The sequence below is a fragment of the Lynx canadensis genome, chromosome F1, assembly GCF_007474595.2.
Source record: "Lynx canadensis isolate LIC74 chromosome F1, mLynCan4.pri.v2, whole genome shotgun sequence".
NCBI classification, from domain to species: domain Eukaryota; kingdom Metazoa; phylum Chordata; class Mammalia; order Carnivora; family Felidae; genus Lynx; species Lynx canadensis.
In genome coordinates, this window is record NC_044319.2 from 9,745,504 (window position 1) to 9,760,306 (window position 14,803).

The window sequence follows — 14,803 nt, forward strand, 5'->3', positions numbered from 1 at the left end:
ATACAGTAAATAATAAAATGGTAATTTTAGCTTGTGATCAGTGCAGAGAAGGAAATCAGTAGGATACTGTTCCTCTTCTTGCAGAGAAGACTAGGTAGAAAGACTGCTTTCTAGAATAGTCAAGAATACTTTTTTTTTTTAAAGATGTAATATTAAAACAGATCTGAAGCAAGAGAGAGATGCAGCCATGCAAAACTAGAAGGAAGAGCATCGTGGGCAGAGAGAGGCAAAGGCTTTGAGGTGAAAGCTTGGTGTTTACTGGAAATTGTTAGTGTGACAGAAAGTAGTAAGCACAGGAGAGAATGTACAAGGTGAGGTTGAAGAAATAAGCAAGGACCATACACACTATAAGCCTTCTTAGCTACAGGAAGGAATTTTTTCCCCGTCCCTCCCCCCTTCCCTTCTGGCAACCATCCGATCTCTGTATTTAAGGGGTACAGGAAGGAGTTTTACCAAACAGGGAATTAACAGAATTTGGTTGGGTTCCTAAAAGATCCTCTTGAGTTTGTTTTTTTTTTTTTTTTTAATTTTTTTTTTCAACGTTTATTTTTTTTTGGGGGGGGGACAGAGAGAGACAGAGCATGAACGGGGGAGGGGCAGAGAGAGAGGGAGACACAGAATCGGAAACAGGCTCCAGGCTCTGAGCTATCAGCCCAGAGCCCGACGCGGGGCTCGAACTCACAGACCGCGAGATCGTGACCTGGCTGAAGTCGGACGCTTAACTGACTGTGCCACCCAGGCGCCCCATGATCCTCTTGAGTTTTTAATGGATATATTGAAAGGAGGCAAGAAGGGAAGGAAACAGTCCGTAACTGTCCAACCATTTCTCTAGTCAAGGCAAGAAATGGCTTGGACCAGAGTAGTGACAGTAGAGATGGAGAGGAGTAAGTACATTTCATCTTGGTAAAAAATCCGCAGACCTTCCCGATGGACTGGATACAGAAGAGTGTGAAAAGAAATAAAGACAATACTCAGGTTTGTAGTGTATATTTCAGAGTAGACAGGGAAGAGAGAGGAGCAAGTTTAGAATGTTTTGAGGCCCTGGTGAGGTAAGATCTAGAAATAACAAGCAAGCAGCTGGTCTTCCCAGCCTAGAACTTCGTGAAGAGATTTGGATGATGCCAGCATTCGTCATTTCACTATGTGCCAGGCACTGTTCTGGGCACTGAAAATGCAACGAAGAGAGACCAGTTCTCTGCTTTAATGGATCTACTGCATTTTGACGAGGTTACTTAGGCAGAGGGCAAAAAGAGAAGAAGACCAAGCACAGAACCCTAACAAGCTGTGGCATTTTAATACCGAGCAGAGGCTGACTTGTTGAGGTCTCTCTGCCTGCAGGTACTATCCTGTTACACATACTGTCACATTCATCATCAGTGCTGATTCAGGTTGAAGATATGAGGAAGATAAGTAGGATTCTAGATGCAGTGATTTTATAGATCTCATTGGGGTACTTGGTGGGGGAGGGATGTTTGTGTGCTTTTGTCCTCTGTATTTTCATTCTTCGGGGTTGTGACTTGTGGTGTTCCTGTCTTGATCTTTCCGTGTTGCAGGGTTTCTTTGAATGTCTGATTGTCTTTGGTTATGTTCATATTTAGAAATGAGGCTGCAAAGCTGAGTGTTTAGTATTGTTCTTTGGGGATTAACAACTAATTGGGCTTTACTCTAGGGGAAGCAGATAAGAGCTGGATGCTAAGTTGAGACAAAATCCTAAATGCCAGAATATTGAGGGCTTTGTCTTAAGATACTAGCATCCGTTCTTGCTGCCTAGTTCTCTAAGAAGAGTTTACTTCTTTGCACAGTCAGGGAACTTGACCATTCTTTGTACAGAAGAAGTTCAGCCTCCTGGTCTTAACCTCTGCTGTCTGGCCAGGGATATGTCCATGGGTTCAGAGCCTCTCTAGAGTTCTGGTAGGCAGATTTGTGTCGCTGGTTCTGTGGGGGCTGAAGGCTATGACTTCCTTTGTCTAGCTTCATCGGTTACCACTCCTTCGTTTGCTTTCCATATCCCACAGGTGTGTTACACTCTCTTCCATGGAAACCTCTTTCTGTTTTCTCCTTTCCTGTGGACCTCTACTATTTTTATTCTTTTGACTGTCATTTTGATAGGATTTTGGGAGCAAGAGGAGATACATTTATGCATTTTTAACCAGAAGCCCAGCAGATAGTAGTTTTAAGGGGTGTAGTTTTTTTTTCTTTCAAGTAATAAATTTTTTTATTTTTTAATTTAAATCCAAGTTCGTTAACATACAGTATAATCATGATTTCAGGAATAGAATTTAGTGATTAATCACATACAACACCCAGTGCCAACAAGTGTCCTCCTCAATGCCCATTGCCCTGTTAGCCCATCCCCCTACCCAATACCCCTCCAGCAACCCTCAGTTTATTCTCTGTATCTAAGAGTCTCTTATGGTTTCTCCCTCTCTGTTTTTATGTTATTTTTGCTTCCCTTCCCTTAGGTTCATCTGTTTTGTATTTTAAATTCTACATATGAGTGAAGTCATTTGATATTTGTCTTTCTCTGACTTTTATTTTGCTTAGCATAATACCCTCTAGTTCAAGGGCACCTGTGTGGCTCAGCCGGTTGAGCGTCCAACTTCGGCTCAGGCCATGATCTCACTGTTCATGGGTTCACGCCCCGCATCTGGCTCTGTGCCGACAACTCGGAGCCTGGAGTCTCCTTCGGATTCTGTGTCTCCCTCTCTCTCTTCCAACCCTGCCCGCACTCTGTCTCTCTCAAAAATAAATAAACATTATAAAAAATTTTTAAAAATACCCTCTAGTTTCATCCATGTTGTCCCAAATGGCTATCAAAAGGAATGAAATCTTGCCAAGTAATATTCCATTGTATATATACCACATCTTCTTTATCCATTCATCCATCGATGGGCATTTGGGCTCTTTCCATACTTTGGCTATTGTTGATAGTGCTGCTATAAACATTGGGGTGCATGTGCCCTTAAGAGGTGAGCTTTTTATTCTGACATCATTTTAGAGTCATTTTTTCTTAGCCCAATTTTTTCAATTTTATTTTTTATTTTTTAAAATTTACATCCAAATTAGTTAGCATATAGTGCAACAATGATTTCATGAATAGATTCCTTAGTGCCCCTTACCCATTTAGCCCATCTCTCCACCCACAACCCCTCCGGTAACCCTCAGTTTGTTCTCCATATTTATGAGTCTCTTCTGTTTTGTCCCCTTCCCTGTTTTTTATATTATTTTTGTTTCCCTTCCCTTATGTTCATCTTTTTTGTCTCTTCAAGTCCTCATATGAGTGAAGTCATAGGATTTTTGTCTTTCTCTGACTAATTTCACTTCGCATAATACCCTCCAGTTCCATCCATGTAGTTGCAAATGGCAAGATTTCATTCTTTTTGATTGCCGAGTAATACTCCATTGTATATATATACCACATCTTCCTTATCCATTCACCCATCGATGGACATTTGGGTTCTTTCCATACTTTGGCTATTGTTGATAGTGCTGCTATAAACGTGGGGGTGCATGTGTCCCTTTGAAACATCACACCTGTATCCCATGGATAAATGCCCAGTAGTGCAATTGGTGGGTCGTAGTGTAGATCTATTTTTAGCTTTTTGAGGAACCTTCATACTGTCTTCCAGAGTGGCTGAACCAGCTTGCATTCCCAAATTTTATTATTTTTTAATGTTTATTTTTGAGAGAGAGTGTGAGTGGAGAAGGGGCAGAGAGAGGGGGAGACAGAGGATCCCAAGCGGGGCTCCCCGCTGCCAGCAGCTAGCCCGAGAACTCACAAACTGAACTGTGAGATCATGACCTGAGCTGAAGTTGGAAGCTTAACCAACTGAGCCACCCAGACGCCCTGAGTTTTTTATTTTTAACAAACATTTAGGTGGCTCTCATATATAAGGCCGAAGACTAGGGAAACACAGGAAAGAGTAACGTGATTGTCCTTGCCTACAATGTCTCCTGTCTGACGAGCAATAAAGCAAAGTAAAGACAATGGAGTTGTATATGGTAATTTCTTATCACTTTTAAAAGTGTTTCCAAAGATAATGATACATCAGGGAGAAATCACTTCAGTGTGAGGGTTAAAAATAACGTGAAATACTTGATGGGGTAAATGTTTTATTTGGTTCTCCTGGAAAGATGAATAGAATTTCTATGAGCAGAGATTTGGGTTGAAGGGAGGACCTTCCAAGAGAAGAAAATGACCTGAACGGTGACTCAAAGGAATGAAGCAGAGACTGTTTAAGAGAAACTAGTGAGTCAGTTTGACTAGCGTATAGAGCCTCTATAGCAGCCTAGTTCTGAGCAGGGTGTAAAGACTGAGTTATCCTTGGAAAAGAGGAGGAATCTTAATCCTGAAAGAGGAGGAAAGGACATCATTGAGACCTTTTGAGACAGGAAAAGAGGATTGTCAAGGCCTTCATGCTACACGTCATTGGAGTGAATGAGATTGTGTTGGAACTCAGGAGTAAGGTTGCAGATTTACTCAAAAGACTGACTCCCTTGTGACCTTATGACTTTGGAGTGGAATTTCATAAATAAAATAAACCCATCTAAGAGGTGTTCAAACTGGGGCTAGATGTGAGGCTGCAAAGTGAATATTAATAGCTTAACAAAGTGGACAAAGCAGTTCTGATATTTGACAGAGTGAATCCTCCTTTACTAGAAAATACAGTCATTCTTAGTGGGGGGTTGGTGGGATGATTTTGAGGAAGAGAATCCAGAAGAAAAAAATGAAAGAAAAATACCGTATGATTTCACTCATATGTGGAATTTATGAAACAAAACAAATGATCATGGGGGGAAAAAGACAAACCAAGAAAGAGACTCTTAACTATAGAGAACACCAGAAGAGAATGGGGTGGAGAATGGCTTAAATAGGTGATGGGGATTCAGGAGTGCATTATGATGAGCGGTGATATATGGACGTGTTTAATCACTAAATTGTACACCTGAAACTAATATTACACTGTGTGTTAACTGGAATTCAAATTTTAAAAAGTATAAGTAAAAACATCAAAACAGTATCATTCTTAACAGTGTAACTATTAGATTTGGAGGCATTTTCCCCTGGGATCAGATTCCTATAGGTTTGTTCTTGGGTTCTTTGTTTTTAATCTTGGAATACATTGCTGGTTTTTCAATTGCTTTTATTTCAGATACGATCTACATGGAAATGTGTATATGAGGTACTAAATTTGGGAGTTTAAGTTCCAGAAAAGGAGCAAAACTAACTGGAAATTTAAACATTACTTGATTCTGTGTGTCTGTGTAAGAACTTAGGCTGTTTCAACCTAAGCCTGCATTTTAGACCTAAGAGTTTTATGAATCCTATTTACTGAATCACTTTAGAATATCAGTGGGAAATTCTTAATTTTATATTTAGTCTTCCGTTCAGTTAAGTAACTCCAATTAAGTGCAGATAACTGACTTTTTACACTTAGTGTTTAGCACGTTTTTAGTAATTTTTAAGTGATTCTTGGTAGGTTCAGGCAAGCTTTTAATTACTCAAGTAGTAAGTACTCTTCTGAGTCTCAGTAGACTGTGCCTAGTGGAAAGATACGGGTTTATAGTGGCTGTCGTTGTAAAAATATGCTGTTCATCATTTTCTCTCCAGTATTATCTCCTGAGGTCCCCACTCAAACATCACCTTCTCAGTGGTACCTCTCCCGGCTGCCTTACCTAAAATGTCCCCTGTCTGCAACATTTCATATCATCTTTTTCATCTTTATTTTTTTCCTCCTTAGAACTTGTCTTGATCTGATTTATTGTGTATTCTGCCTACATCTTTTTTGATCTGTCTTTCCTACTAGAAAGTAAGTTTTGTGTGATTACGAGTTTCTGTGTTTCATTCAGTACTATATCCCTAATGCCAAGAACAATATCTGGTAAATAGTATGCACTTAGTAAATGGTTGTCAAATATGGTAACCATGGTCACTAATGTGTCTCTGTCACACTCATTTTATTCCAAGGTAGAGTTTACCGGTTATGTGTAGTTTATGAATTTGCATCAGAGGAGATACATTAAAAAAAAAACATTTTCTGAAAAAAATCTATTTTTTGTTTGTTAAATGTTAAATCTTTGAGTAAGGATGTTAGTTTTTCTTAAATGATTTTAACTAAGTAAGTTAGAAATCTGGCATATAAAAACCCTTTAAACAGTGCTACTGCTGTTAAGGATATTAAAGTCCTTTTTCTTTTTTGTACAGGTGCAAGTGGCATGAAGAAAACGATATTCTCTTCTGTGCTTTAGCTGTTTGCAAGAAAATTGCGTAAGTTGGAGAAAGGAATTTCTTCATAATGCTGTATTCTGCATTGAATTCTTAGCCATTTTGCTCGCTGTTGCTTTCACCAATGGGGTTAAACACTGTTCACTTCTATTTCCATAATTCTCTTTTTAAAAAAATGGTTGGGTTTCGTGTGTGTGTGTGTGTGTGTGTGTGTGTGTGTGTTTTCATGTTAACTGTTACTATTCTGCACGTTGTGACACTTGTTTGGGAGAGTTAACCAGCTGAGTGATTTGGGTGAACCTTCAGAAGCACTTATTGAAAATTTTCATTATAGGAGAGTGAAGTTCCCTACCATCATTAACAACAGCACCTCCTTGTTAAGGTGCTCAAAAAAGACCCTCTTCTTCTCATTTTTAAAAGTGTCTCAAAAGAGAGCGAGAGTGAGCAGGGGTGGGGCAGAGAGAGAAAGAGAGAATCTCCAGCAGGCTCCAGGTGGTCAGCACAGAGCCCAGTGTGGGGGCTTGAACTCACGAACTGTGAGATCAGGACCTGAGCCAAAATCAAGAGTCGGATGCTCAGCCAGCTGAGCCACCCAGACGGCCTGCTTCTCATTCTGTAGTGAAAACACCTGGAGCCTCAGCTCTCTGGGTGCTCTGGTGGTCCCTTGACATGGCTGGTGGCATTGGTTTTGAGGATAGAGAAGTGTTTTTAAAGTTGTAGCCTAATTTCTGTTGCTGCCCTCTCCTTGCCTTAAACATTTGAGAATTCTAGTAATCTTTACTCCCATCCATGTTTCCTTATAATGAACCTGAAATTTTATCTGGTAATCAGTGGAGTATTGCTTGCTAGTAATGACCAGTTTATTGTATGTATTGCTACCCATTCCCATTTCTTCTCTGAATCTCTAAATTCCTGCCCCCCCCCCCCATTTAGAATGGTATATCTTACATGCTTTTTCTTTATATTAGAAATTTTAAAAATCTGAATCCTTTTAGAATGAATTAGATGAGATTCTGATAATGAGCTTTTATTATTTCCTTTTAAAGGTACTGCGTCAGTAATTCTCTGGCCACTCTCTTTGGAATCCGGCTTACAGAAACTCATGTACCACTTCAAGATTATGAGGCCAGCAGCAGTGTGACACCCAAAATGGTTGTATTGGATGCAGGGCGTTACCAGGTAAGGAGCTGACTTCTAGGAGCTCCTGGTCTCTTTGTGCTGCTCCATGTGGTCCTGGCCAACAACAGCTGAAGATCGGGACTTTGGTTCTCTTTTTCGTAAAACATTTGTTAAAAATCCTTTGTGGAACGTCAAACGCTTCTTAGTCCAATTGGACCCAGTTGCATAAATCTTTTTCCTTCTGTATTTTCCTACTATGTTTAACAGAGTTTCAGGAAAATCAAAATTAGCAGTGGACTAGTCTATACAAATCATATCCAAAGTTCCTTCCGAAAATTAAGTGTCTAAATGTAGACAGTATAAATATTTAAAATATTTACTTCAAAAATATATAAGACCTGATTTAGGATTTGATTAAAAGCTGTCTAATTTCCCTACCACCTTTCTTCCCTCCTTGCAATTTATTTACTAGTAGTCCTCTATATACTCCTAACAACATAGCAGTTAAGAGTATAGACTGTGGAGTTAGAATTCCTGAATTGCATTTCAGGCCTGCTACATACAGTCTGTGTGTCTTTAGGCAAGTTATTTGAATTTTCTGTGCTGATTCCTTATCTGTAAAACAAGAATAATAATAAGGGCTAGTAGTTGCAGAATTAAATGCAACTGTATATGAAAGTGCCAAGAACTCTGCCTAGGAACATAGTACATAATAAATGTCGTTGTCACTTGAAAATAGTTCATAAAACAGTGAAAAGGGAACCCCCAAAATAGAATGAACTATTGTTACAGTCAAGGATTAGGATCTCACAAGTACTATGCTTAGCAAAAGAAGCAGTCTCAAAATATTATATGACATTCTTTAAAAGACAAAACAATAATGATAAAGAACATATCCAGAGTTCCCAGGGGCTTGGGCTGCCTGTAAGGGGACAGCACGAGGGAAGTTTTTGAGGTGATAGAATGGCTCTGTACCCTGATTGCAGTAGTGGTTTCACAGATCTCTTCGTGTGGTAAAACTTGTAGAGGTGTACCCCCCAAAACAAGTCCATCTTAGTGTATGATAATTTAAAAAAGAGAGGGTGCCTAAATGGCTCAGTGGGTTAAGCGTCTGACTCTTGATTTCGGCTCAGCTCAGGATCTCACAGGTTCGTGAGATAAAGCCCCGCTTCAGGCTCTGCACTGACAGTGCGGAGCCTGCTTGGGACTCTCTGTTTCTCTCTGCCCCTCCATCACTCGTGCATGTGTGCACACTTCCTTGCTCTCTCTCAAAATAAATGCACATTTTAAAAAATAAAACCGAGGATATCCCAGAGGTCTCTGTATATTCTTCAAGCAAGACTTTTCTTTCTCCTGTTAACTCTCAACCCAGTGATTTATCATCCAGTACCTATTTTGTGTCCTTCCGGGGGCATTAGGCAATGTTTGCAGACGTTCTCGGTTGTCCCAGCGGGGGAAGGGGTGCTACTGGCATCAAGTGGGTAGAGGCCAGACGTCCTACGATGCACAGGACAGCCTCCCACAGCAAATGTCAGTAACGCCCAGGTTGAGAAACCTTGCCTTCTTACCCCGTCATCACTGTGTTGAGACTGCCAGAACTAATCTCTGTATGTTCCCCTTCATTTTTTACATCACTCACTGCAGAAACTCAGGATACCTAAATTCTCCCTCATCTCCCAGACTCTTCTTGTTTGGCTGACTGTGTTTCCCGTGGGTCTCTCAACCTTAGTTATCAGCAAAATCTCAAATATCTTCAATCTTTTCTTGGGAAGATCTGTTTATCTTCCGTCTTCTAACTAAAATTTGGCTATCCTCTAAAGATACTGCTTCCCTATTAATCCCATCAAATCGTACCCTCGTGAGGCACCTGGGTGGCTCAGTCAGTTAAGCGTCTGACTTTGGTTCAGGTCGTGGTCTCACAGTTCGTGAGTTCGAGCCCTGTGTCAGGCTCTGTGCTGACAGCTCAGAGCCTGGAGCCTTCTTCGGATTCTGTGTCTCCCTCTCTTTCTGCCCCTCCCCAGCTTGTGCTTGCTTGCTCTCTCTCTCTCTCTCTCTCTCTCAAAAATAAACACTAAAAAAAAAAAAATTTTTTTAATGGTGTCATCTTTTTTTCCCCTCATTTATCATGGGCTTAGATTTGAGATAGTTTTCCTTGTTTACCATTGCCTCTTATAGGCTTGTTCCTATCTTCTCCCTAAAATCCTTAGACTTTGGATCTTCTGCCATAAAGGCTCTAGCGCCTGATAACCACATCGTGGAGTCAGTAGGCCCCTGAGTGGCATGTCCTCATTCCTAGAGCAACACTGAGCCATGTTATCAGACAGGATTCCTGCCAGAATTCTTGAGGTCAGCTTCCACATAGATAATCCAAGTGCCTGACCTCTCAGTTCTTTGACTTCCCTTTCTCCGGCGGTCCTGTTTCCCACTATCCTGTCCTAGACCTTGGTGGTACCACTGGCACATATGCAGTGCTGCGACCTCTCCTGAACCTCCCTCACCCCTGCCCTTGACCTCCTTCCTTCCCAGCTTAGATCTCTGGATCTGTTGTTTCCACTCACTTGCAACATCAACTTCATTGACCCTCCCTTTTTTTTTTTTTTTATCCTACTTGATTAACACTACCCTGACTGAATCTAACTCTTCCCTATTCTATTCCTATACTCCTGAAGCTAAATGAGACTGAAAAGAAACTGCCATACTGACTGATCTAATCACTACCAACTTCAAGTGAGCCCTTAGTGTTCCCTGTCGGTTGGCCATTTCTCCCCCTCTCCTAGAGCTTTTTCTCACCCCCTTTCTTTTTTTGGTTTTTTATTTTTTTTTCAATGTTTATTTTTGAGAGAGAGAGGATGAGCGGGGGAGGAGCAGAGAGAGAGGAAGACACACAATTCAAAGCAGGCTCCAGGCTCCGAGCTGTCAGCACAGAGCCCAATGCAGGGCTCGAACCCACGAGCTGTGAGACCTGAGACCTGTGAGACCTGAGCCGAATCGGACGTTTAACTGACTGAGCCATCCAGGCGCACCTTTCTCACCTTCTTTCACTTCAGACTTCAACCACCTCATCCCTCATTCATCCTTGTTTGAGCTGATGCCCTTGCCTCCTACTTCTCTGAGGAAACAGAAGCAATCAGAAGAGGTTTTTACATAGTCCTACCACTGCATCTGCCATGTACTCTTTGACTCCTGTTTTAATGCGTGAATTGTCTGTGTTCCTGCTTAAGACCAATCCTTCCATTTACGTTTTAGATCTTATTCTCTTACCTGCTCAAAGATGTGGCTCCAATAACTTACTTCTCTTTCCCGCATCATCAGGGTCTCTCTCTCTCTTCTGAATCACCAGGAAACATGCTGTGGTCTGTTTTTAAAATTAATGTTTATTTATTTTGAGAGCAAGCGAGCATGAGCAGGGGAGGGGCAGAGAGAGAAGGAAGGAGAGAATCCCAGGCAGAGCCCCACATGGGAGCTGAAATCAAGAGCCAGACACTTAACTGGACTGAGCCACCCAGGTGCCCTGTCATCTCATCTTTAAAAATAAAAACCCTGTCTTGACCCTGTAATTCCCCTCCAGACACTACCCTCTGTTCCTTTTACAGCAGTCTCTTCAAAAGTTGATCAGACATTGTAAAAGTGGGTGTTTGTATTTTATAAACAGTAATTTGAAATTGAAGTAGGTGATCCAATAATTGATAAGAAAACAATTTTTTTCCTTGTATTTTTCTTTGTTACTTATAGAAGCTAAGAGTTGAGAGTCCAGGATTTTCTCATTTCAACTCTTCTAATCGGGAACAAAGGTCAAACACACACACTGGTAAGCATCTTCTAAGAATGTACCTCAAGAAGTATTGGGCCTAAAGCTTATTCAGATTCTAGGGTATGGTACTTATTAAACAGATGCTCTAAATTAGTTTTAGGTTGGGGCGCCTGGGTGGCTCAGTCGGTTGAGCATCCGGCTTCGGCTCAGGTCGTGATCTCACAGTCTGTGAGTTCGAGCCCCGCATCAGGCTCTGTGCTGATGGCTCAGAGCCTGGAGCCTGTTTCCGATTCTGTGTCTCCCTCTCTCTCTGCCCCTTCCCTGCTCATGTTCTGTCTCTCTCTGTCTCAAAAATAAATAAAAACATTAAGAAAAAAAAATTAGTTTTAGGTTGAATTGGGAAGTTTATTGAATTGGGAATTTTATTTGATGTTACCACCTTAAACAATTTCAATACGTATATTTTTGTATCACTTTAATTTAGTCTTCTGATTTTTGTTCAAGGCATTTAAAATAAAGCCTTTTATTCCTGTAGCAGCTGTAGTTTTGTAGTTCTGTGATGTCTTTGGGCAGATAGGAAAATTTTAAAGCTAGTGACATGAAATTTCAAGTGGTGCCTGAAGAACTTCAATTAAGGTTTCTGGGGCTAAAAGCAGAAAGAAATATTCTCGTTCAGGCTTCTGCCTTTATTCTGAGAATCTGTTTTCCTTTACTAAGAATCTCTGTCCTATTCATGAAAGGCCTAAAATAGGATAAGAGTTAATCGAGGCATCTCTAATTAATAAAACTATAAAATTGCTACATTTCTTTTCTTGTATTTCCAGTATCCTTAGGTGACTGTCCATCTGGGGTGAAAATTTCTGGCCAAAACAGCAGTGTTCGGGGAAGAGGGATTACGCGCTTACTAGAGAGCATCTCCAATTCCTCCAGCAATATCCACAAATTCTCCAACTGTGAGACATCGCTCTCACCTTACATGTCCCAGAAAGATGGATACAAATCTTTCTCTTCCTTATCTTAATGATGGTACTTTTTTCAATTTCTGGAAAAATTACAGGCCCAACTTCCCTTCTGACTAGTCATATTAAACAGATCACATCAATGATAAATGTGACTACTGTAAAAACTACTTAATTTGTAAGGAAATTCTGTTTCATAGATTAAAAATAATTGTGGTTGGAGAAGATCTTGGCATTTCTGCTTTTATTTTTTTCTTAGGGCTTGTTCTACTTCCTGACTGTATGGTGTGAGCGCCATTAAAGTTTGAGTCCTTTACAAACAAAACTGGCATTTCAGAGTTGTGCTTTTTGGGAATGTTTTGATCATCTTTTTCTCTAAAATAAAGGTACTGAATATCTGTTATAAAAGTTTTTCAAATAGTGTTAATCTGTTTCTTCCCATTATGAGATGTGGAACCTTATTTAAGTACCTACTTTATAGACATATCTATCATCTTGGGAAATCCTTATAACCATTTTGAGAAAGGAGATTACCTCCATTTTACACACACACACACACACACACACACACACACACACACACACACACACACGACTCAGAGATCCGGGTCACATTCAGGAGTAACTGTAACTGTAACTGACTCCAAGGACTGTTTCTCATATACGGCATTGTCTTCTACTTCCTTTTCATCTATTTTTGATACCAGATCTTTTAACAAGAAAAAACTCATACAGTGTAAGTTTATATTGCATTTTCTACTAGAAGATTTTTTAAAAAATCTTACATCCAAGCTTTGAAAACCTGTCTTTCTTCAAAATCAGCATGACAGTAATTGGGTTGTCTGGGGAGATGAAGGGAAGGCCTAAAATTATAATTCAGATCCATGGCTTTAGGTGCCCAAGTCCTGTTCTATGCCATCTGAATTTAATCTTGTATTAATTACCCAACTTATATTTTAAACATTTTATAGCTTGTGCTGCACTTTTGTAGTATACATGTCAGATAAACCAAAACAAGAAGTTCCAGAAATTTAGGTTAGGAGAATGGCTGATCTTTCTCCTCAGAAACCCCCCAAATCTCATTAGTAAAATTCAAACTCCTGTCTCCCACCTTTTTTCAAAATTCTCTTGAAAGCAAATTTGAGGTATTAACTACCCTTCGGGAAGACTTGATGAGTGATTGGGATAATCAAAGTTATCCTGGTTGAAAGTGATTTCTGCTCCATTTTCAGTAACATTTTCTTTGTGTTATCTGACGATATTTAGAGCTTTTAACTGTTGCTGTTTGAGTTCATCACTGAGTTTTTCCTCTGTTGCTCATTTTGAGGTGCCCGTATTTCTGTACGAGATGTTCAGTGAACGTTAGAATGAATAATTTCCAGTAACATCTCCCATTCCATAGGTTGCTTTTCAGTTTTGCTGTGCAGACAGAAGCTTCTTATTTGGATGAAATCCCAATTTTTGCTTTTGTTTCCCTGCCTCAAAAAGTTGCCATGGCTGGTGTTAGAGAAAGTACTGCCTGTGCTCTCTTCTGGGATTTTAATGGTTTCCTATCTTACATTTAGGTCTTTAATCCATTTTGAATTTCTTTTTGTGTATGGTGTAAGAAAGTGGACCAGCTTGTTTCTTTTGCGTGGTTGCTGTCCAGTTTTCCCAACACCATTTTTGAAGAGACCATCTTTCCTTTGGATATTCTTTCCTGCTTTGTCAAAGATGAATTGACCATATACTTGTGGGTTCATTTCTGGGTTTTCTGTTCCACCGATTTCTGTGTCTACTTTTGTGCCAGTTCCATACTGTCTTGATCACTACAGCTTTGTGTTATAACTTGAAATCGGGAATTGTAATACACCTCCAGCTTAGCTGCACTTTTATTTTTCAAGGTTACTTTGGCTATTTGGGGTCTTGTGGTTCCAACATGTATAAATAACTTAAAACTCAACACCCAAAAAGGCAATCCAGTTAAAAAATGGGCCGAAGACATGAACAGATATTTTCCAAAGACCAGCAGATGGCCAACAGGCACATGAAAAGATGCTCAGCATCACTCATCATCAGGAAAATACAAATCAAAACCACAATGAGATATCACCTCACACCTGTCAGAAAGGCTAAAATTGACACAAGAAACCACAGGTGTTTGTGACCATGTGAAGAAAGGGGAACCCTCTTACACAGTTGGTGGGAATGCAAACTGATGCAGCCACTCTGGAAAACAATATGGAAGTTCCTCAAAAAAGCTAAAAATAGAACTACCCTACAATCCAGCAATTGCACTGCTAGGTATTTACCCAAAGGATACAAAAAGATAGATTGAAAGGGATACATGCATCCCGACGTTTATAGATAGCATTGTCAACAATAGCCAAATTATCAAAAGAGCCCAAATGTCCATCAACTGATGATTGGATAAAGTGTGTGTGTGTGTGTGTGTGTGTGTGTGTGTGTGTGTGTGTGTGTGTGTACATACATACAGTGGAATATTAGCCATAAAAAAGAATGAAATCTTGCCATTTGCAATGACGTGGATGGAGCTAGAGAGTATTATGCTAAGTGAAATAAGAGAATGACAGATACCATATGATTTTACTCGCGTGGAATTTAAGAAACAAGCGATCATGGGAAAAAGACAGATGGAGAAACAACCATATAAAGAACAAAGTAATGGTGACCAGAGGGGCAGGGCAGGGGGAGATGGATTAAATAGATGATGGGGATTAAGGAGCTCACCTGTTGTGATGAGCACCA

At 40.2% G+C, this 14,803-nt stretch overlaps 1 protein-coding gene across 1 annotated transcript in view; it reads left to right on the forward strand.

Annotated features, from left to right (window-relative positions):
• Window positions 1-12,358, forward strand: part of MAEL (maelstrom spermatogenic transposon silencer) — a 39,452-nt gene extending 27,094 nt beyond the window's left edge. Inside the window, exons 9-12 of the mRNA XM_030302588.1 lie at window positions 6,206-6,268; window positions 7,273-7,405; window positions 11,078-11,153; window positions 11,921-12,358. Coding sequence (XP_030158448.1) covers window positions 6,206-6,268; window positions 7,273-7,405; window positions 11,078-11,153; window positions 11,921-12,117 — 469 coding nt within the window. The 3' untranslated portion in view covers window positions 12,118-12,358. The remainder of the gene's footprint in view (window positions 1-6,205; window positions 6,269-7,272; window positions 7,406-11,077; window positions 11,154-11,920) is intronic.
• Window positions 12,359-14,803: the final 2,445 nt, after the last annotated feature.